We start from the raw sequence: 22,734 nt of genomic DNA, 5'->3' as shown, positions 1-22,734 counted from the left end.
AAAAATAACAAATCTTTTTTAGTGGCATGTACTAATTATATCTTACAACACACATATACACACGTCATCTTATCCAGAACTTCCCACCACATGAGATTTGAATAATACTTCTTAACAAATTAAATTTCAAAGTTTTCTTCAGTTTCACTTGATGCACAACAAGCAAAAGTGTCTTTAAGTAAGACATTTCTTTCTCGAATATAAGCTCTAACGACGTCGGTTCTAGTAACAAGTCATTTTATTCACGCCCCATTTGGTTGGGAAGATTAACCAATATTAATTAAATAGTAAAATTTAGTTTAGCGTTTTGTTAGCGCTATTATTTTTTGGGTCGGCCCGCCAAAATAATTTTTGTCATGGTTTATCTTAGTTAATTGAGAAAGGGACATAGGCTACACAACCCTTATTTCAAACTTGTAGAGGTGAGGATTCAAGTTGTTAGATGAATATAGGTGTAGGTCCCTTGACTCAAAATAATAATATATATTCAATAAAATTGTTAGTATATAGACATAAACACCCTCAATTAATTAGGGAACAAATCCTACATATTACTCTCTCATTATCTCCAATCTCACGTCTCTATTTATTTCTAATCTCACATCTCTCTTTCTTCTCTTTCTCCTGGTCTCTCTCACGAGCGTTACTCTCTCTTTCTTTTCAAAACTTTTTTTTTCCTTTTTCTTCGAATTCTGTTTATATTTTTCTGGAAGAAATACATAGACAAGAATCCAAATGATTTGTATGAGCGAATAGGAATACATAGAGAAAAAAAAGAAGAAGGGAGCTTTACATTATGAGATTATCCCTTGGTCGACAACTAAGACCTCCTTGCTTACAAAAAGTTAGTTATTTGCTTCTTCCTCTCTCTCTAAATTTATTTATACTGAATTTATATTTTTTGTTGCATTTTTAATTGATTTTTTGGTTCACCAAACACCAAAAAGAATTTAAGTTGACAAACTAAATTTGAAACATAAAATTGAAAACTGCAAATAGCAATCCGTAATAATAGATTTTTTTGCAAATTGTAAATTCTATTTTTTGACATTTGAAAATTTTGTTGTTGTGTTTTGCATTTGCATACTGTGTATTTTTTTTTTTTTTTTTTTGTTTTTGTTTGAATTTAGATGATGTTAATCATATTTTTCATTTTACTGTTTACTTAGGTGATGCATATTCGTCTTTGCACTTTGTTGTTTGCATTTGGTCGAGTGTAGTATGTTGTTTGCAAATAAATAATACATATTATATTTTTTTAGTTGGTGTCTGCTGTTTGCATTTGACGTTTGCATTTGATGAAGTTTGAGAGTTTGAATTTTTGCAGAAATATTTTTTTTCTTCACGAATTGACTTGTTTTTTAATTAAAATTGGGAGGAGAGAGAGAGATTTGAGGGAATTTGATTTGCTAGAGTTTTGGGGAATTTTATTTGGTAGATAAATTTGGGGGTTTAATATGAATTGATTAAGGGTTTTTTTTGCCACAATGGATACAATTAATTCATTAAAAATTGAAACTTTTGACTTGGATCTATTAACATAAAATTTAATATAGAGGAACCTATAGTAAATTGCCCCATTGAAATAACTAACTGGACCTTGAGAGATCCAAGATAACGTTAACCAAGATTGGATAATTTTCCATTCCGATGTCGGCGCATGAAAGGCAACAAAGTTGTGATTTCCTGGATCCTCAATGTTGTTTTCAAGGAAATTCAGTCTAGTATCCTTTATTCTGATAGTGCGAAAGCTATTTGGGATGATTTGCTCAGTCGATTCCGTCAAACGAATGGACCACGTGTTTTCCAGCTCCGCCGTCAAATTTCCGATCTCCGACAGAATAATGATTCAGTGAACACCTACTTCACTCGTCTCAAGTCGCTATGGGATGAACTTTCCTCGTTTCGCCCCGTTTGTACCTGCACTTGCCGCGGAGTTAATCGCCTCTTCGCACATTATGAATCCGAGTACATCATGACCTTCCTTATGGGGCTTAATGACTCTCTGCACACATCTCGTGCTCAGATTCTTCTTATGGATCCTCTTCCCCCAATTGGCAAAGTGTTTGCTCTTATTTCTCAGGAAGAACGTCATCGTTCTCTCAATCAACCACTGGTTCATGATGTTTCCCCAGCCATGACGTTTGCTACTTCTGATGCTTCAAGGAAACCTTCATTCTCTGCTGGCAAACGCCGTGATCGCCCTCAGTGCACTCATTGTGGCTTGGCTGGTCACACGGTGGAAAAATGATACAAATTACATGGTTAGCTCTCGTGTCTAAATGATCTTCAAAAAAACGAAGCATGCATGTAGGTCGTAAAAGAAAAAAAATGATATATAAGTTGCTATAGATACAAACGTGTGGACATGACATGCAAATCCCTTGGCATCACCAGAAATACATAGATAGACAGGGCCTCGATTGGAGATCGTATTCGAGACATACGAAGCCTGTTTTTCAAGGCAACTCGCTCTATACACGAATAGAAAACTCCCGATTCCTTTCTCTTTAATGAAGTGGTTGGAACGACCAAGTAATGGACAGAAGTGCTGTGTTGAAATCAGAAACAAAATCCTAGAATTCGCGATTTCTATCGGAAAATCTTCTTCAGAATACACTATTATATATGATCATTGAGGAATCCTCAGTTCCAAACGAAATTTCAGAGATCTACAAGGATTGTTAAAAAAAGTTGCAATTAGTCTTGTAAATCCAGTTGAATTTGCCTTCCGTCAACATATAGAATAGCTAAGTGTTGGCTTGCATTCACAGGAACTGAAATATTTGAAGTGTCGAAAAACTTGCCTACAGTTAATTCAAAAGAAACAGCTGAGTTCGAAAGATGCTTTAAATTGTTAATCCGCTGCATAACGCATGCTTTTATAAGTGAAAATACATTTGTTTTCACCGAGTTGATCGATCAGTCGCTGAAGTGATTAGCATAAATTGATTCACATGGTAAGTACAAGTTTTTACATCGTCCAAATTAATGTTACGCGTCGTTGGGGAAATAAATAAACTACTAGCTTAAGGAACCAAATATACATAACATATATTTTACCATTGTCATGAAGAAGAAACAACAAAGACGCAGTTAAAATGAAATATACCTAGGAATTGAGTAATGACATTGTGACTGGAATAAAACCGACTCTTAGCAAGTACTAGGTTATATACTTAATATTTTATCAAAGTGAATTTATGCATATTTTATTCTAATTAATTCATGCAAGAAAATAAGCCTATTTTGGGCCTGGCCCAAAAATTGCAAATGAAATGCCTCTAATGGGCCTTTTTTGGGCTGGCTAAATTGCGAAGTGGCCCAACAATTTCACTTGAAATGGGCCTGGAATGGCCAGTTTTGTGCCCCAACAATTGTGTAATGGGCCTATTTCTGGACCGACTATTTACGGTGTCGCCCATAAAATTGACCTGAAATGGGCCCGGAATGTGCCAGCTTAATTACAGGGTGGCCAAAATATTGGACCTGAAATGGGCCTGGTAGTGTGTGTTTTTTTTAATTGTGTGTTGCCGGTGTCATGTGTATATTTTTTTTAGTGTACGTTTTCGGTGTCGTGAGCAAATTTTATGTACTGTGTGTTTTCGGTGTAGTGTGTGTAATTTTTTTTAACGTGTGTTTTCTGTGTAGTATATGTTTTCGGTGCAGTGTGTGTATAATTTTTAGTGTGTGTTTTCGGTGTAGTGTTGTATTTTTTATAGTGTATGTTTTCGGTCTAGTGCGTATATATTTTTAAGTGTGTGTTTCCGGTGTAGTGTATATATATTTTTCTAGTGTGTGTTTTCCGTATAGTGTGTGTTATTTCTATGATGAGAGAAAATTACACCCAGTTGTTTTTTATCGCTGGTCTACACACACAAATGTTGATATGTGTGTTTGTGTGTAGATGAATGGTAAAGATGTACACGATGTATTTCACAACACAACATCAACCACCTAAACACTGAATCCGTGAAATCTGATTTTAAAATTCAAGCCGGTTCATTTGGCTTATAGTCCGGGCCGAGTCCATCCTCATTTTATAAATTTTCTCATATATTATACACATATATCCATTTAGCTCGCTCAATTTTTAGTAATTAGCCCACTCAGAATATAAATTTATGCAAAAAAAAACATTTTTTATTATTAGTCCACCCAAAATTCAAATCAATGCAAAAAAAAAACTCTTAAATTTTGTTATTAATTTTTTTTCTTCCTCCTTTCTGTTTTTGTCCCAAAAAAATCATATTTTTTTTAGGAGCATTTCACCAGACCTCCACAAATTCAATAACAAATTCGTGAATTCGTAACTACTTATAGTTGTTATTATTATTAAAATGGTGCAAATTTAGACCGGATGATCTGTTTTAATAGGAAAATCGGATGCCATAGGATGATTAACACGTGCATAGTTTCAATTTATTATGTTGTAATCTTTCCTTATTAACCTTAGTATGTAATGTGGAACAAAGGATAGAAAGCCCAAAAAATGTAAGAAAATTGCCCCTTAAGGTTTGTCAGTTAAGACGCTTTCAGAACGGATTTACCGACAGATAAAAACTAAAGGATAAACTTTTACCTTTCTTATTACTAAAATAATGCACAAATGTGATGGTAAAAATAAAACTAGCAATACAAAAACGAAATACTACAGTAGTAGCATCCAATATATATATATATATATATATATATATATATATATATATATATATATATATATATATATATATATTTTTATTTTTTTTATTTTGTAGCCTAACCAATTATATTATTTTAGTCTGTTGACTCCATTTAAGCCAAGTTATACAAAGTCGCTTCACTTATCAAAGCCCCCTTCATGTCTGACTTATCTACATTTTCTATTTCTCAACTTCGTTCTCGTTCTTTAAAAAAGAAAAAAAAACTTTGTTTTATTGCATAGTTGTACTAATGGCGGTTAAATGGCTACCCACAGCCGATCGAACGCACACCGGCGATCAATTAACGTTTGACGTCTTTTCTAGGGCTGGGACTTTGGGAACGGGATTCGGGATCCCGTCCCGTCCCGAATGGAATTTTACTATTTGGGACTAAAACTTCGGGAATTCGGGATTACGGGATTCGGGATCGGGATTAGGAACAAATACGGGATCGGGATCGGGAATTGGTTGAATCCCGATTGGGATATTTTAATCCCGAATTAGGAATTAAGAAAAAAAAACTAATAAAACCACACACACACACACACACACACACACACACACATATATATATATATATATATATATATATATATATATATATATATATATATATATATGAGAAATACAATATAATATATCGTTTCACCTTATTTTTAAAATTTTTAAATTTTATTTGTTCCAAGTTTTGTGGTAAAACTAAACAGTGCAAGAACAATAGTATGTATATAATATATTCAAATTGGTTTAGTGTATAAAATAATACTAATGGAAAAAAAAACAATATTTCTTAGTGTTTTAGGCAAAATATGGGATTCCCGATTCCAATCCCGAATTCCCGAAATATTTAGGGATACCGATATTATCGGGATTTAATAGTATGGGACGGGATTGGGATTTAAAATTTCTATCCCGAATCCCGAAATCCCGATCCCGAAAATCCCGAATTCCCGAAATCCCGTACCGAACTCACCCCTAGTCTTTTCTTTCATCTTAATTTTCATAATGAATATTAATTAAAAGTCCATTGTGTAAATTTCATAATCGAGTTGATATTAATGTTTCTTAGACTCTTATAGCAATTTAACTTTCGCGATTCACTTTGGTATTATCTTCTGAAAATGGAGGAGAAAAAATTCATATCAAATTTTTATCTTAAATTTCTTTGATAGCCCCCCATATATTTAAGCCCCCTCACAACTTTTTTTGGCCTCGCCACTGTATATACCCAATTTACCTCGACCATACCACCAGCAACGACCAAAAAAACGTGCATGCAAAAAGAATATAAGAACCAAGGTTGTAAAAAGCGGTAATCGGGTCCGAGTCGGTCAGGCACCGAACCACGATTAATCGGTGCGGCGGTGATTAATCGGTGATAAATCGGTTTTTAAAATTTAATATAATATATTTGTAGATATTATTTATAAACACTCAAAACATAGATAAAAAATATTTAAACATAGTTATATCTCCATCATGTATATATATTCTAATAACATAATAAAAGTTTAATAATAATAAGATCATAATACATAAATATCCTTATAAAATATAAATAAAAAGGCAATTTTTTTGAATTTACATACATTCCTCGCGTACATCATTAGTTCTTTAACAATAATAATTAACATAAACAAAATAAAGTATAAACTCCTTTTTTTTTTATTAAAATCCCAACTTTTATTTTGATTTATAACATAAAAAAAAAAAAAAAAAAAAAACCGATTTTTGACCGATTTTTTTGCCGATTTTTGCCACCGAAGTTTGACCCGCCTTAAAGGTTTGACCGCCTCAGACCGCCTCAGACCGCCTCGGACCGCCTCAAACCGCCTCACATGCATAAAACCGATTTTTCAAACCTTTACACTAAAATCGTAAAGGTTTTGGACCGCCTCCGCCTCGGCGACCGATTAATCGGCCGCCTCGGCCGATTTTTAGAACACTGATAAGAACTCGTCTTCTTTCTTTAACCACAAGATTGAAGCACATTGCGATACCTTGCTGCAATAAACCATACAAGAAAAAAACATCATCAAAACAGTGATTTTGATAACGTAATAAAGTATAATAATAGATTAATCACGCATTTTTAGCGTTGCTACTTGACCTTGTAGTATTAGCAAAGGCAGAAACATAAAAGCACTAGGGTCCATTTGGATGGAGGGATTTTGGGGAGGGATTTGATTTGGGGAATGGATTTGAAATGACTCCAATTTTGGAGTCATTTGAAATCCATCACTATTGCTCCAAAATCAACTAAAAAGGAGGGGTGGGGATTTGAAATCCATCTCCAAATTCCTCAATCCAAACAAGTCCGAGGGATTTGTTATTATGGATTTGAAATCCCTCCCCCAAATCCCTCCATCCAAATGCACCATTAAGGGTATATTAGTAAATTGATTTATTCTGGTTGGCCAGAATCTGGCCAACAAGATTTACCGTTTATATATATATATATATATATATATATATATATATATATATATATATATATATATATATATATATATATATATATGCATTTGAAAGCCCATACACTCAAAACTTTTTCCGCCCATTTGAAGTAATTAGCACTTGCTTTAAGTGATTTTTTTTTTTGCGAGAAATGCAAAACAATGGCATTATATTATGTATTATGCAAGATATGGTTTATGTCATATTCTATATTATATAGGAACGTAATGTATAATCTGCTCATAGCATGCTTGGCTCAAAATTTTCCATATTATGAAATCTTATTCCAAATAGTCTCCAATATATATTGCATATATTGAAAAAGATTCTTTTAATCAATTTAGTAATAATCTCTTACATGTTAAATTAAACAAGGTTTGTCTTAGTCAGTAAAATATAAATTTAGTTTTCTTCACAATTGATGACCTTAAAAGCCAAGTGATAACAATTGTTGATCTAATCAAAATACTGATCATGGTATCATCTTTCTTTTATTTTGAATTATTAATCATTCTTGAAAACGACTCTAAGAAATTATATAAGTACGAATCTGCACATATAATCACATAATCACGTAATATGTACGAGATTTATACGTAATTTGTACTTGATTTGCACGTGAATTTGATCATGGTCAAGTTATTGAATGACTGTTACCGTAATTGTTTACAAAAAAATGCCACGCATATATGAATATGGGAGAAAGAAAACTCTTCAAAGAGGATGTTTGGCTAAGCTTATAAAATGTTAAAAGGAGGTTATAAGATGTTTAAGAGCTTATAAGCTCCTCCAAAGTATTTGGTATTTTTTTAAGAAAATATCTTAATTTTTTTAAAATAAGTTGTTGGAGAGCAAATAAGATCACCTCATATTTTTATTTAAGATCTTATAACGAGTAAAAATAGTTTATCAGATCAATAAATCATTATCCAAACACTTTAAAAACTTATTCTAAAAGTAAGATGTAACAACTTATCAGCTCTTAAAACATCTTATCAAACGTAAGAGCTTATCATCTGTTTAAAATAAGTTTAGCCAAACAGGCCCCCATAGAAGATTATGACCTAACAAGTAAATTATTTTGACTTAGCACTGTAATTAGAGATGCAATGTCTTGTATTTAGATGTAACTTGTGCCACACGTTAGTGATTATTAATTATCAATCTCAATATATCTCATTAACACTTTGGAGGTATCCTTGAACCATATACGAGTTCTACGGAAACACACCTATCATCTCCGTTAGAGCAACTCCAACATAGAAATATCAAAATGGGGCACTAAATATTTATTAGATACTTAATATAATACCTTGATATTTCAAAAAAAATATTTACTCCAACCTTGTATATCAAATAGATTATCACATTTTAAATATATGAATATTATATTTTTCAACACCACATGTCAAATAATAATAGATTAATAGAGTTGTTATATTTTTTATACCTCATTTTCCAGGGAGCATTTTCGCACCTTAGACTGGTTGAGTATCTAAAAAATACCATTAGAGGAGGATTAATTACGAGTATCAAAATGATAGTTTTATAATTTGATACCATTAGGCCCTTTAATGGAGTTGCTGCATTTTTTGATAAACAAGTGTAAGATCACTTTAATGGAATTTACCATTAAGGTCACTCGCATCTAGACTCCACAAAACACCATACAACAACTTAATTTGGTATTAGCAAAACTAATTGATATGTGGTAATTTGAGAAAATAAATATAATTCAAACAAAAAGATTGAGAGATATAAGAATTACGAGAAGATAAAGGAAGAATTGATTATGTAAAAGCTTGATACCCTAATTCCGGGTCATGTAATCTTTTATAAGGCTTACAAGGCCTTATTTGGTTGGGGAGATTAGCCATTATTAACTAAATATATAATAGGACTTTGTTTGATGTTTGGTATATTCAATAACTTACTAGGTCGACCAAAAAATATTATGCTATCATGATTTATCTTGTCTTCTAGGTATGTTTTTTATTGAATCTTCCAAGGTCCCATAACACAATTGAGTTTCATTAAATTATTTAATTTTATCTTGGCAACCAACGAGGCCTTAATATATGAATAGTATACCCTATTAACCCCACTAAAGACACGACACACGTCACATGTGACTACAATGCGGTGCAAATTAAATTAAACATGAAAGGGATAAATGCCCATAATTGCAACCGACTAGACCTGCTTTCACGTAAATGATCAATTAAAATCGAACCACCCCTTACTCATTGAGAGCAACTTGTTGGGTGTAGATTTTACACTAAATCTATACTTTCTTACAAAATTTTTTGTGGAATTTTATCGATATAATGGGGCTTAATGACTTGGTTATTAAATTTTAGGTACAATTTGAAGATTCTGGAGTTCTGAAGGTTAAACTGTAAAAAAGGGGTCAAAATCGGGCAAGAACGGAAGAAAACAAGTCAGAGACTGAACTTGAGACGATTGCCCCATATTTCAACTATTTATCTCACGGTCGTGTCACGTGCAGAATTTTAGCATAAATGTCTCAAAATCTGAGACGACCGTCGGAGATTTGTAGTGATTCTCAGACGGCCGTGTGAGGACACGCAAAAGAGCAGTATTGGAGTTCTAATTGGACAAGGAAACCCCGATCGTCTACCCAATTTGATTACTTATATTAGAGCAAATACCAAGCACGAATGAATTTGTTTTACACAATCTTAGAGCAAGAAGAGTGAGAGAACGGAGAACTGAAGACGAAGAATTGACAACCCTTCATCATAATTCCTTCTTTATTTCTCTTTTCTGAATTTATGTATTTTAATATTTTTATAGCGTTTTCGCTTAAGAACATGAGTAGTTAAACCGTATAATCTAGGATTTTATGGAAACACTGTGTGGTGATTTTTAACCTATTTTTGTCTAATATTATGCAAGTTTGATTACCTGATTATTTCTTCTATCTGGTCTTATTTAGTGCATGAATTTAGGTACTTTATGTTCCTGTGTTATTGTTAAAATTGAATCGACAGATCGTTTTAAGAATTAGAACAGGGATAGAAGAACCTTCGAGTAGCTTGCACCGGATTAGTGTGTTAATTGCATGTCTTAACGTATACATACATATATCACCTTAAGGAGCCGTTTACGAGACTTGTTAGTAAATGCTTTATTCATAATTTGTTTGCAAATACATAGAGTGAGTTGTTTATGAATTATAGACTTATAATACAACTTGAAAACGGGTTATAAGTAATCTAGTGTCTCGAGTTAATAATCAGGAGTCGTAACTTGCTAATAGTTGTTTAATTGGGTGACGAATTGACCACCTCGGTCTGCTGGATAAGAATATAGTTGATAGAATTCGGTACTTAAGATTAGGTAATTTGAGTTTTCCCCGTGGGATCGATATCCGACTCTCACAAGTCCACTTTTACTACTTGTTAGCGGTGCGTGCACTTCCGTGTTAGTATTTTAGCCCATGGTTTTTGCGCTGTTGGCGAGGGATACGGCGAAATATTTACTCATTCTGATATCGAGTTTGCGAATTTTTTCTTACTTCAGCCTGTTTTATTTTAACTATTTTTATTTTTATTTTGATATATATTCTATTTTTTTAGGTACTTTTTATACGAAGGAGACACGACACGCACATAATACCTTCTGATCCAGAAATCGAGCGAACATTTAGGCGAGCCAGAAGGATTTAGCGGTTAACTCAACAAGCTAAAGTAGTAGTGGATGGAGTAAATAATCGTAGGAGCGATGACCAGTGGAATTTCTTGGATGCGGAAGGAAACATCATTAACGAGTAGGTGGACCTCCAGCTCGTTCAACAACAACCCCGCAGATTTCACCAGCGAGCATTGCACGAGTACACCGTTCCCACACTAAAATCAAAAAGATCCGGAGATAAATACAAAATTTTCTACAATTAGCCGACGAAGCACTTTTCAAGACCTGGGATCGATTTAAACATTTAATCTTGAGATGCCCAAATCACGGACTTCCAGGGTGGCGCTAGCTACAAATATTCTATGTTGGATTGCAGGACAATTCAAGAACTTTTCTTGATTCAGCAGCATGAGAAATTTTCATGAGTTTGACATATGACTAAACTTATAAATTATTAGAGCGGATAGCGAGGAATAAGTACATGAAGGCTTGAAACATGTCGAACAACATAACCAAGAAGACACGAGGACGGAGTTGTCAAAGGAAGTTGTAATCTCAACAAGCCCATGTATTCCAAATCCCTGATCAGTGCCCAAAAGAAATGGTGTCTCTAAGTTATAAGAATGGTACAAATCGACAGCAGAGGAACCAGTATTCCAACACGTATAATATGAGTTGCAGAGATCACCCCAACTTTGGATGGGGAGGAAACCAACAAAGTCAAGGACAAGCACCACCACAAGGACAACATTAAGTACGATCACAGCGAGCCCCAGTATTCCAAAATCCACCTCACCCAAAGGTGGGGACCTCGCCGCCATTTTACCACAATTCATGACATCAACTCAAGCATTCATTCGAAACCTAAAAATATAAATGGGCCAATCTGGAACTCAACTCACGACCAGATCGTCGGGAATACTGGCTTCAAATACGGAAGATCCTCGAAAGAACAAAAACGAGCAGTGCAATGCCATTAGTTTAGGAAAGGTAGACAATTGGAGGACGTGTCAAGAAAGGGGAAGCAAGCAGGGAAAAAGGAAAGCAAGGTGCAAAACAAGTGGCGAAAGAAGATTAGGAGAATCAGCAAGCTTGCTAGACCACCCAGGTGAAAATCGGTCGTTGCGCCAAAGCTGACCGTAGATGTACCATATACTCAACTACTGGTCAAGGTCAAGATTGAGTCCTATTACAAAAGATTTCTTGAGAAGTTAAATGAATTTCATATTTATATTCCTTTCACTCAAGCTCTTGAGCTAATGCCACGTTAGGTAAACTTTTAGAAAGATATGGTGTCTAAAAGCAAACAATTAGTGAGCATGAAACGATAGTTTTAACTGAACAATGCAACGCGATCCTCACTGGCCCACTTCAACCAAAACTGGAAGATGTCAGTAACTTTACAATCCCAGTCGCAATAGGGGGTAAGTTCTTTTGGAAGTCTCTCATAGACTTAGTTAGGGCTAGAATTAACCTTATGCCATTTTCTATTTTTCAGAATTTGGGACTACACGATATAAAATTGGTGTCTATGACTTTACAGTTAACGAATAGATCTCTGATTTTCCCAAAAGACATTGTAGAGGATGTGCTAGTCAAAGTATATAAATTCATATTTCCAGCAGATTTTGTAGTCCTAGACATGGAAGAAGATTAATAAATTCCCTTAATCTTATAGAGGCATTTTTTGAGAATGAGTCAGACTATATTTGATGTTTTTAATGGGGTATTATCTATGTCTTTGGGGATGAAACAATCAAATTTTTTTTTTCGAACAATGAAACACCCACAAAAGGTTGATGAATGCTTTACTTTTGATGTTTTGAATTACGTAAGTAATGATTACATTAACCCTTTAATTGTGGATCCTTTGGAAGCATCTTTGGTTGCTAGAACTGAAATTGAGGATGAAGCAGTGGTTGAACAATAATATTGGCTAGACTCGGCGAAGCCATTGCTGAAATCCAATTTTGAATGTTTGGACACTCACCACATCCCGTGCAAGGAGAGATGGACAACTCAAATCAACGAGATCAATGAATTGCGGTCGAATGTTAACGAGAAAAAATAGATCTACAAGGAAAAGATCAAGCGGTGGCACGACAATAAGATTTTGCATCGTGAATTTGACAAGAGGTAGCTGGTGTTACTCTTAAACTCCAGTCTCAAACTATTTCCAGGCAAACTAAAGTCTAGTTGGTCAGGGCCTTTTACGGTGCTCGAAGTATTTCCACATGGTGCAGTAGAGTTATTGGATTTCGGTATCGGAATTTTTTTCAAAGTCAATGGCAGCGCCTCAAGCATTATTGGGGAGGATAATTGCATCGTCAAATGACTTCCGTCACTTTAGCTTGAAGAAAGAAGCTAACGAAGTCTGGCTGAAGACTACTAACTAAGCGCTTCTCGGGAGTCAACCCTAGATTTTAATGTTTTTCGTTTTTTTTTTCTAAGTTTTAGGGTGAAGTACAAAAACACCCCTGTACTATGGGCTTTGTATCATATACCCCTGTACTACACATAAATACAAAAACCAGCCTATTGTTATATTTTTTTCCAAAATCTGACGAAAATACCCCTGCTAAGCCTATAAATATAAGGGTTTGTTTGAGCCATTTTCCACTATATTTTTTTTTACATTTTCGGTTAATCTTACTTGGAAATGTTTTATATTTTTCTTCAAAACATTTAATTACATAGATTTTTTTTTTAATTTTTTGAATAAAACCTTTTATTTTTGTATTTTTGATTTCTTCAGGCATTTCAAATTCTCAACAATAATAATCTTAGAATATTTGAAGTACCGGAAGACATTTAAGAGAAAAAAAAAATGAAGAAACTCAAAATGACAAAAATAAAAAGTTTAATTTAGAAAATTAAAAAAAAAATCCAAGCAATTAGATGTTTTGGAGAAAAAAATATAAATACTAAAATTTCTCACGTAAAATTGACTGAAAATGGTAAGAGAATATATAGTGGAAAATTGCTCAAACTATATATATATATATATATATATATATATATATATATATATATATATATATATATATATATATATTTGCTTGAGTAGGGGTATTTTTGTCATATTTTGCAAAAATGTATGTAAGGGGGTTTTTGTATTTATGTGTAGTACATGGGGGTATATAATACAAAGTCCATAGTACAGGGGCAGGTCAAAATTCGCTAGTTTGGAGCACGGACGGCCCTCCTCAAAACAAAGCAAATCTCAGAAGGCTGTATGAGAAAAAAAAACAACGTTCTATTAGAACGATACGGCTGTCAAAAAAATGACTAGAGCTCCCAGACGGCCATCTAAAAGTTGGGGAGCATTCTGTATAAAAAAATGTCGTTTCATACGGCCGTATTAAAATTTAGTTCTAAAACTCAGACGGCCGTGCTATTTGAATTTTCAAAACAGAGATTTCCGCCTTTTCTTATGGCCGTCTCAAAACAGTTAAATTCTCCAGACGGCCGTACGAATGGGTCACTAGGCGTTTTAAAGGGGTGTGATTACACAGCAGGAGGCCACACATTTAAATTCTCTTCTCTTCTCTCTTTCGAACACTAGAATTCCCCTATCATATTGTGTCAATTTTTCTTTCGAATTACACTCAAACCTGTCGTTAATAAGCTTTCGATCACCTCGTCAGGAAATAACTCAAAACGCTAATCGTTTTTCCATCACGTTTCTAAGAATTCTCCTACTTACAGGAAATTGCAATGAATTCATTCTTCAAAATAATGCTATAAACTTGACAGCATTTGTAACAAAGTTGATACTGATATCTCTACGGCAGCGCGCACTAAGCAAAATAACTTTCATATTGAATCCTCCCCCAATTGACTAGTATAGACTTAGCATCGATGTATCAACTTAAAAAGTCAAGGTATGGTAGGTATATGGGGTGTCACATAAAGCAAGATTTTATTTTTATTAATCGAAACGACGTTGGATCACATAAAGCTGACGTGATTCATGAGCTATATATGCTCATGAGGTTGTTCGTCGGGCCGTTTGGTTGGGATAGGTTTTTAACGTGCTATTAGAACTCAAAAAACCTTAATAGACCGGTAAAAATATCATTTTGCAAAAACATCAGCCAAATTGAGTTAAAAATTACTTCTAATTATCTCGCAAATTTAGAAAGAACCCAATTGACGGAATCGTCATCTAACGTTTCTTTGAATTTTATAAAAGATTCTTAAAATAGCAAAATTTGATTTTTATGAGTTGAAACGACGCTGGATCACCGAAATTGACGTGAATCATGAGCTATACTCATGTATTTTGTTCGTCGGGCCGTTTTGCTTGGGATAGAGTTTTTAACGTGCGAGTAAACTCAAAAAAACATTATTGAACCAGAAAAAACGACCATTTTGCCAAAAAATGCGAAAATGGGCTAAAACCTAATTCTAATAGATCTCACAATGTTAGAAACAACCCAACTAACGGAATCCCGATCTGTTATTTTTATCCATTAATGTGAAGTTTATAAAACTTTCCTAGGAGTTGAAACGACATCGGATCACCAAAAGTTTAAGTAAATTATGAGCTATGCTTCTGCGTTTTGTTTTTTTGGCCTGGTTGTTTTGCTTGGGATAGGATTTTAAACGTGCAATCACTAGTAGAAAAATGACTTTTTATTACGATCATTAACCGTAGCAAAATGTATCAAATTCATACTAAAAAGGCTTTTGCTACACATTTGCTACGAATTTGCCCCGTAACATATACGGGCGTGATAAAAGCTTTGCTATGGTAAATGGCTGTAGCAAATATTTTTTTGCCACGGTAAATCGTAGTATTTACTACAACTTCAAAATTGATCCGTAGTAAAAAGTACCTTTTATTACGGTTTTGTACCATAGCAAAAAAATTTCGTAGTAATAAGCAAATTTTCTACTAGTGAATTAAAACTAAAAACATCCATAAACCGGAAAATACGACCATTTTTTAAAAAAAAACTTGAAAAATGAATTAAAACCTAATTCTAATAAATCTGGCAATTTTAGAAAAAAACTCAACTGACGGAATCCTCATATAGTATTTGTATGAACTGAAATAATTTTTACTATTCTAATTTCACGAATACCATTTATTTAAAATATTACTCTCTCTCTCTCTCTCAAGCATTCAAACCCACCCAAACCCTCCAAACGTAACAAATACATATAAATGAAACAAATACATTCTTTACATTAACAAGTAAAAAATATTAACTAATTAATTCATTAACTATCAAAATTAGTACTACAAATTGTTAATCAATTACTGTTAATTATTCATTAATTACTTAAATATTATTAGCTAATTACTAAATAAATATTAAAAAAATTAATTAAAAATAAAAAAATGTTATTATTTGTTAACTTTCATTATTAATTAAGTAATCACTAATTAATTAAAACAAAACAACAAAGAAAAGCAAGAAAAGGAAAAGGAGGGAAAAAAGGAAAAAAGAAAAAAAGGCAACCATTCACTCACGCCAATGTTCGACGTGGGAACTATTGTTTCACTCCCAACTTGGGCGTGAAAGAGTGGTTCTCATACCGAACATGGGCGTGGATGATATTATTTTGCTCTGTTTTAAGCGTGAAAAGTGCTATTTCGCACCCGTTTTGTGCATGGATATGCAAAAATGAGGACTTTTCAAACCCTAGAGAGAAAGCGTTTGAAAATTAAATCCGTATTCGTAAAAATGAAACCGCATTTATCAAGTTCATTCCACATAGAATTTATGTAGAGTTTATAAAACTTTCCTAAAATAGAAAACTTTGATTTTTATGAGTCGAAACAACGTCGGGACACCGAAATCTGATGTGATTTATGAGCTATGCTCATGAGTTTTATTGGTGAAGTCCTTTTGCTTGGGATAGGTATTTTAACGTGCTATTAGACCTGAAACAACCTTAGATCTCGGAATTTAGAAACCACCCAACTGGCGGAATCCTCATATGGTGTATCTATAAATTGATATGAAATTTATATTTTTTTTCTTCTGAAAATAGCAAAGTTTTATTTTTATTAGTCAGAACGATGTTGGATCACCTAAATCAACGTGTTTCATGTCTTATGCTCATGGTATTTCTAGACGCACCGTTTTTCTTAGGATACTGTTTTTAACGTGCTATTAAGACTCAAAAAATCTAGATAAACTAGGAAAAGGATGATTTTGCAAAAGAAATGAGTTAAAACAACCGAACCTACGAGATCTTCATCTCATATTTCTATGAATTGATATGAATTTTCTAAAATTTTCCTAAAATAGCAAGATTTAACTTTTATTGGTCGAAATGACATCAGATCACATAAAGATGACGTGATCGATTCATGAGCTATGCTCATGAGCTTTGTTCTTCGGTCGTTTTGCTTGGGATAGGGTTTTTAACGTGCTATTAGAACTCAAGGAACCTTATTAAACCGGTAAAAATTATCATTTTGCAAAACAATGTTAAATTGAGTTAAAACCTTATTATAATAGATCTCGCAATTGTAGAAACAACCCAACAGACGAAATCCTAATCTGGTGTTTCTATGAATTGATATCAATTTTCTTAAACTTTCTTAAATTGCAGAATTTGAATTTTATGAGTCGAAACGACGTCGGATCACCGAAAGCTAAAGTGATTCATGAGTTGTGGTCATGAGTTTTGTTTGGCAGGCTGTTTTGCTTGTGATAGGGTTTTCAACATGTCATTTAAACTCAAAAACTCTTAATAAACCGATAAAAAAGATCATTGTTCTAAATAATGTATAATTGAGTTAAAGCCTAATTCTAATTGATATCGCAATTTTAGAAACACCAGAATTAACGGAATCCTAATTATATAATGTTTCTATGAATTGGTTAAAATTTCCTTAAACTTTCCTTATATAGCAATATTTGATTTTTATAAGTTGAAACGACGTCGGATCATCGAAAGTTGATGGGAATCTTGAGCTATGCTCATGAGTTTTTGTCGTCGGGCCTTTTTGCTTGTGATAGGGTTTTTAACGTGCCATTAAAACTCAAAAAAATTATATTAATCCGAAAAAAATGACCAGTTTGCAAAAATATGCGAAAATGAGGTAAAACCTAATTATAATAGGTCTCACGATTTAATAAACAACCCAACCGAGATAATCCACATATGATATTTCTATGAACTGATTTGAAGTTTCTTAAACGCTAAATAGCAAATTTTAATTTTTATGAGTCGAAAGCTTTTGTGATTGTTGGGCCGTTTTGCTTGAGATATAGTTTTTAACGTGCCATTAAAAGTTAAAAAACCTTAATAAATAGGGGAAAACGATCATTTTGCGAAAAATATGTGAAAATGAGATAAAACCTATTTGCAATAGATCTTGCATTTTTAAAAACAACACAACCGAAGGAATTTTCATTTGATGTTTCTATGAATTTTCTAAAACTTCCCTACAGTAGCAAAATTAATTTTTATGAGTCGATACGACGTCGGATTACTGAAAGCTACGAGATTCATCAGTTGTGCTCATGAGTTTTATTCGTTGGGTTATTTTGCTTGGGATAGTGTTTTTAACGTGCAATTTGAACCCGAAATACCTTAGTAAATCGGGAAAATCATTCATTTTGTTAAAAAAATGCGAAAATGAGTTGAAGGCTAATTCTAATTGACCTTGTTATTTTGGGGGAAAAGAAAAGGAAAAAAACCAAACTGAAGGAATCCTAATCTGATGTCTTTATGAATTGATATGAATTTTCCAAAACCTTCCTAAAATTGCAAAAAAATATTTTTATGAGTCGAATCGATGTCGGATCACCTAAAGATAACGTGATTGATGAGTTATGCTCATGAGTTTGTTCGTCGGGCATTTTTGCTTGGGATAGGGTTTATAACATGCCATTAAAACTAAAAAAAATCATAATAAACGGGAAAAACGATCATTTTGCAAAAAAACGCGAACACAAGTTTAAATCTACTTCTAATAGATCTTGCAAATTTTGAATCATTCCGACTGACGAAATCTTTATTTGATGTTTCTGTGAATTGATATTAATGTTCTAAAACTTTATAAAAATAGCAAAATTTGATTTTTATTAGTCGGAACGACGTCGGATCACCGAAATCAGATATAATTCATGAGCTATGCTCAGAAATTTTGTTTGTCGGGCCGTTTTGCTTGGGATATCATGTTTTTTTGAAACTCAAATATGACCGGTGTATGTAAGAATTAGTTACGTTGAATTAATAATGTGGAACAAATAAATATTCGGAAAATCTATTTCAAATCAAATTGTACCATTTACAAAATGACAAAAAAAAAAACAGAAATAGTGGGTTGAAAGTCAAACATGTGGTTTTCTAGGGTCCGAGAGGAGTCGTACTTCTCGGACCGTAACGATTGAATCTGGGACGTAGAAATTAGTTAAAGTTTGATAACATCCGTTGATTGACTTGTACAACATAGTACGACATAGTACAACACTAGGGATTTGAAAATTAGAGTACGAACCCAGTAAATATAGATCGTACATCATCGTATATGCATCGTATTTTATGTATATTACTTAATTAACCTTATAAACTTAAATCAATAAATAATATCTATTAAGAAATATTATAATAATCGATAATTAACAAAATTACAAGTCAAATTAAATAAAAATCAAAACCTCCCAAATCTTCTTCCCAAAACTAATATATGTTCATGGAGACTAAGGAGCCCTAGTTTCTTCACGCTGCTTCATCTTGCCAACCCTCAGTTTTGGTTCCGTTGAGCAATCTCGATGTAAGTTAAACAAATATACACCGGGTTATCTTTATTGCCGTTCATAACCTTTTTTCTATATAAAGTTCTTGTTCTACTCTATTAATTGTTGGTTGTTGGTTGATATTTTTTTTAGGATTGTGATTACCTGCAATTTCAAGACTGTTTGAATGAGTAAGATGATGAAATTAAGGTGGATGAGATTAAAGAAATAAACAATTCAAGAACTGCAATTAGTTGTGTTTTGGATGTGTTCTATAAATGTCAACCTGTATGGATGTGTTCTATAAATGTCTGTTTATATCTACACTAGTTGCGTTTTGGTAGCTGCTCAAGTGTTTTGTTTGTTATTTTGAAAATGTATTGAATAATGGTCTGCCAATAACATGTTTGCAATCAGGGTGAACTTGTTTACAATGTTTCTCTTGTGTTATGTGCTTGTTTTTATGTCTCAATTAGGTAACCATTGGACATAATCCATTTATTTCACTTTGATCTTAAAGTAAGTTTTTCTTGTCTTTACACTTTGAAATACCTGACATCCTTATTGTTGTAGTTTCATTGTTTATCTCTCTATATACATATTCCCTCAAGTCATTGTTCATGTTAAATGTAGGGATTTTTTTAATGGAAATGTGAGGAATGTCATATCATATTACTGATCTGTGAAGTTTTTTGAATCCATTAATCAGGCCTATAAATCAAAACAAAGAGCTAAATAAAATATTAAATTTGAAAATATGCCCTGTAGCCTGTAGGTTTCTATTGTGATTATCATTTGGAAGTACTTTTTTCAATAAAGAATTATGGGATTATAATGGGTCTATTTCATTGCTGTAGTTTCTCCGGGTCTTCTGTCTGGTGGATTTCGACAAGTCTTTTGTCCCCATTTTTCGTTGGGGGAGCAGAGCATTCAAAGAATGAACCTAATGCCAGGGATTACTTGGCTAACCATTAATTTCGCTATCTAAATTTCTATTTTCTTGAAAGTTTGTTGCTCGGGTTTTGTGAACTAGTATTTGATTATTCAGAAAACACCTATATTTTGGTGCTAATTACACACCTCTTTTATGGACAATTTGTTATGCAGTTCTAGTGCAGACAGAAAAGGCTAAGTATTGTGTTACTTATGAAAATGATTCAAATGAAGGCTTGTTGCAAATAGCCTGAAATTCCGTATATCAAGTGGGGATGATAAAGAAGAGCTTATTGTCATTCAAGATGAGATCGCACAGTGATATGTGTTCATTGAGATATTGGAATGTCTCATTGAAATTACATCTCTGTTCCAAGTAAAGTTGTTAATGTTGCCATTCCAATTTGTAATGAACTTGCTCTCATAAACATTAATTTTAGTAGTTATTAAACGAAGATTATTATTTTTTCAGCTACGACTTATTAAACTAAAATTATTAATTTTAGTTGTTACTAGGTCCAGTTAAGTTGCTCGAGTTTGTAGAACTGTATAATGTAACTATGTACATACGGATATCAGCAAACCAAATAAAACATGTATTGTAGCCAAATGGGCGATCAGTTTCTGGGCGATGATATTTATATTCATAATGAATATGCACTTTCCGAACCATTGATATAAAAAACGACAAAGAAAAGAAAATTAGATGTACATTGAATGCAATAATATAAGTATCATTTTATTCAACAAGTTTCATACGTAACAAACATATTTTACCCTCGTGATCCAAGGAAAAATCACATCATAACTGGGTATATTATGTACAAAACTCAGGCCGATGCAGCACACCCTGCTCCAGCTTAGACATTCTGCTGACTGAAACTGATTTAGCTTCTTCACAGTGAGCTTTAACATCAGAAAAAATCATCGGATTGTCCAATATACCGAGGTTTTTTCCCTAACTCTAGAGAACAAGAATATTGCTCTAACCGAGCCAATTGAAAGGAGTTGTCACTTTTTATCAAATCAAGGTATTCTAAGTCTTTTCGAGCAAGGAAACATAACATAACACGAGGAGTTGAAAGATTAAAAGCACTAGTGTCAAGATCATGCTAAAACAAAATTAACTAAGCAGTGACGGCATGATGATACAAGTTGTCTTTTCAACCTAATTCACCATTTTAATTTTCGTCATTTGATCAATAAAAAATCACAGTGCTTGAATGGATTTTATTTGTTGACCATGAAATAGAATATCATAATGCAAAATTGCAGGGGAAGATAGACCGATTTAGGTACACTTTCAAAGAAAAGGGGCGAAAACCTAATTATTTGTACAACACCTAGTTCTTTGATAACTTTGAAGCCTAAACAATTCGTTAATGAAATAGGAAAGGTGAACGACTCGGTAGATTATGTATGAAGGGTAAGGGTTCCCAAGAATTTTGCCAGAAAAAAGAAATAGTGGGACGAACTCCAGGAGACTGAAGCCAAGGATTTAAACGAAGAAGTAAAGAATAGCGTACCATTTGTTATATTAGATCTAATGAAGGATTATTGTTCTTTTTTCATTTATCTAAATATAATTTTTCATCTAATGAATATTAAAAGATTGGTGATGATGATGATAATTTTTTTCAGAAGATCGACGATGATAAATAGAAAAAACAATAATGAAGATTAGGGTTTAAAGTTTAGGAAGAAAAGACTTAATATGATTTTTTTTTTAAATTTCTAATTAGCTTTTAAATTATTGATTTTCTAATTAAAATTTTATGTTTAATTGAAAGGGTTTTTATGTAATTATTTTACCCTAGGGGTCGTACTTTTTTTTACTAGGTACGTACTAATTCTATGTGGTACATTCTTATTGGTTGATTACGGTCCGAGAAGTACAACCCTCTCGGATCCTAGACAATCCCGCCAAACATTATATGAAGGGGTTTTTGTGCATAAGTACCTAACCAAACATTTTTATTATTCGAAGTTTAGGGACTATATCTCTTTCACCAATGCCCATTCCTTTAATATTTATTATAAATAAAGAAAAAAAATCACGTATATAACAAAATTACCCCCAACCATTTATACTCAATTCTTAATCGTAACCCCAATTTAATCAATTTTGACTTTTTTTTTTAAAAAAAAATTTTTGCCGCCAGATTTTGGCGTTGACTTTTTTTTTTTTTTTTTTTCTGGTTTGTTTTTTCCGCCGCAGGTCTTCGGCGTAGACTATGTGTTTTTAGTGTTTTATTTTTATTTTTACGTCCGCCGCTAAACATTGACTGTAATTGTGC

The 22,734-nt window shown here is 33.0% G+C and overlaps 1 protein-coding gene across 1 annotated transcript; it reads left to right on the top strand.

Annotated features, from left to right (window-relative positions):
* Positions 1 to 1,660: 1,660 nt before the first annotated feature.
* LOC148766292 (uncharacterized) lies at positions 1,661 to 2,251 on the top strand. Its single transcript, XM_088827220.1, has one exon. The coding sequence runs from the start codon at positions 1,661 to 1,663 to the stop codon at positions 2,249 to 2,251; it is 591 nt and encodes a 196-aa protein (XP_088683346.1).
* The last annotated feature ends 20,483 nt before the right edge of the window (positions 2,252 to 22,734 follow it).

The sequence above is a fragment of the Erythranthe guttata genome, chromosome 12 (assembly GCF_056151865.1).
Source record: "Erythranthe guttata isolate IM_541 chromosome 12, IM_541, whole genome shotgun sequence".
Classification (NCBI taxonomy): domain Eukaryota; kingdom Viridiplantae; phylum Streptophyta; class Magnoliopsida; order Lamiales; family Phrymaceae; genus Erythranthe; species Erythranthe guttata.
This window is presented reverse-complemented; position numbering and strand designations above follow the sequence as displayed.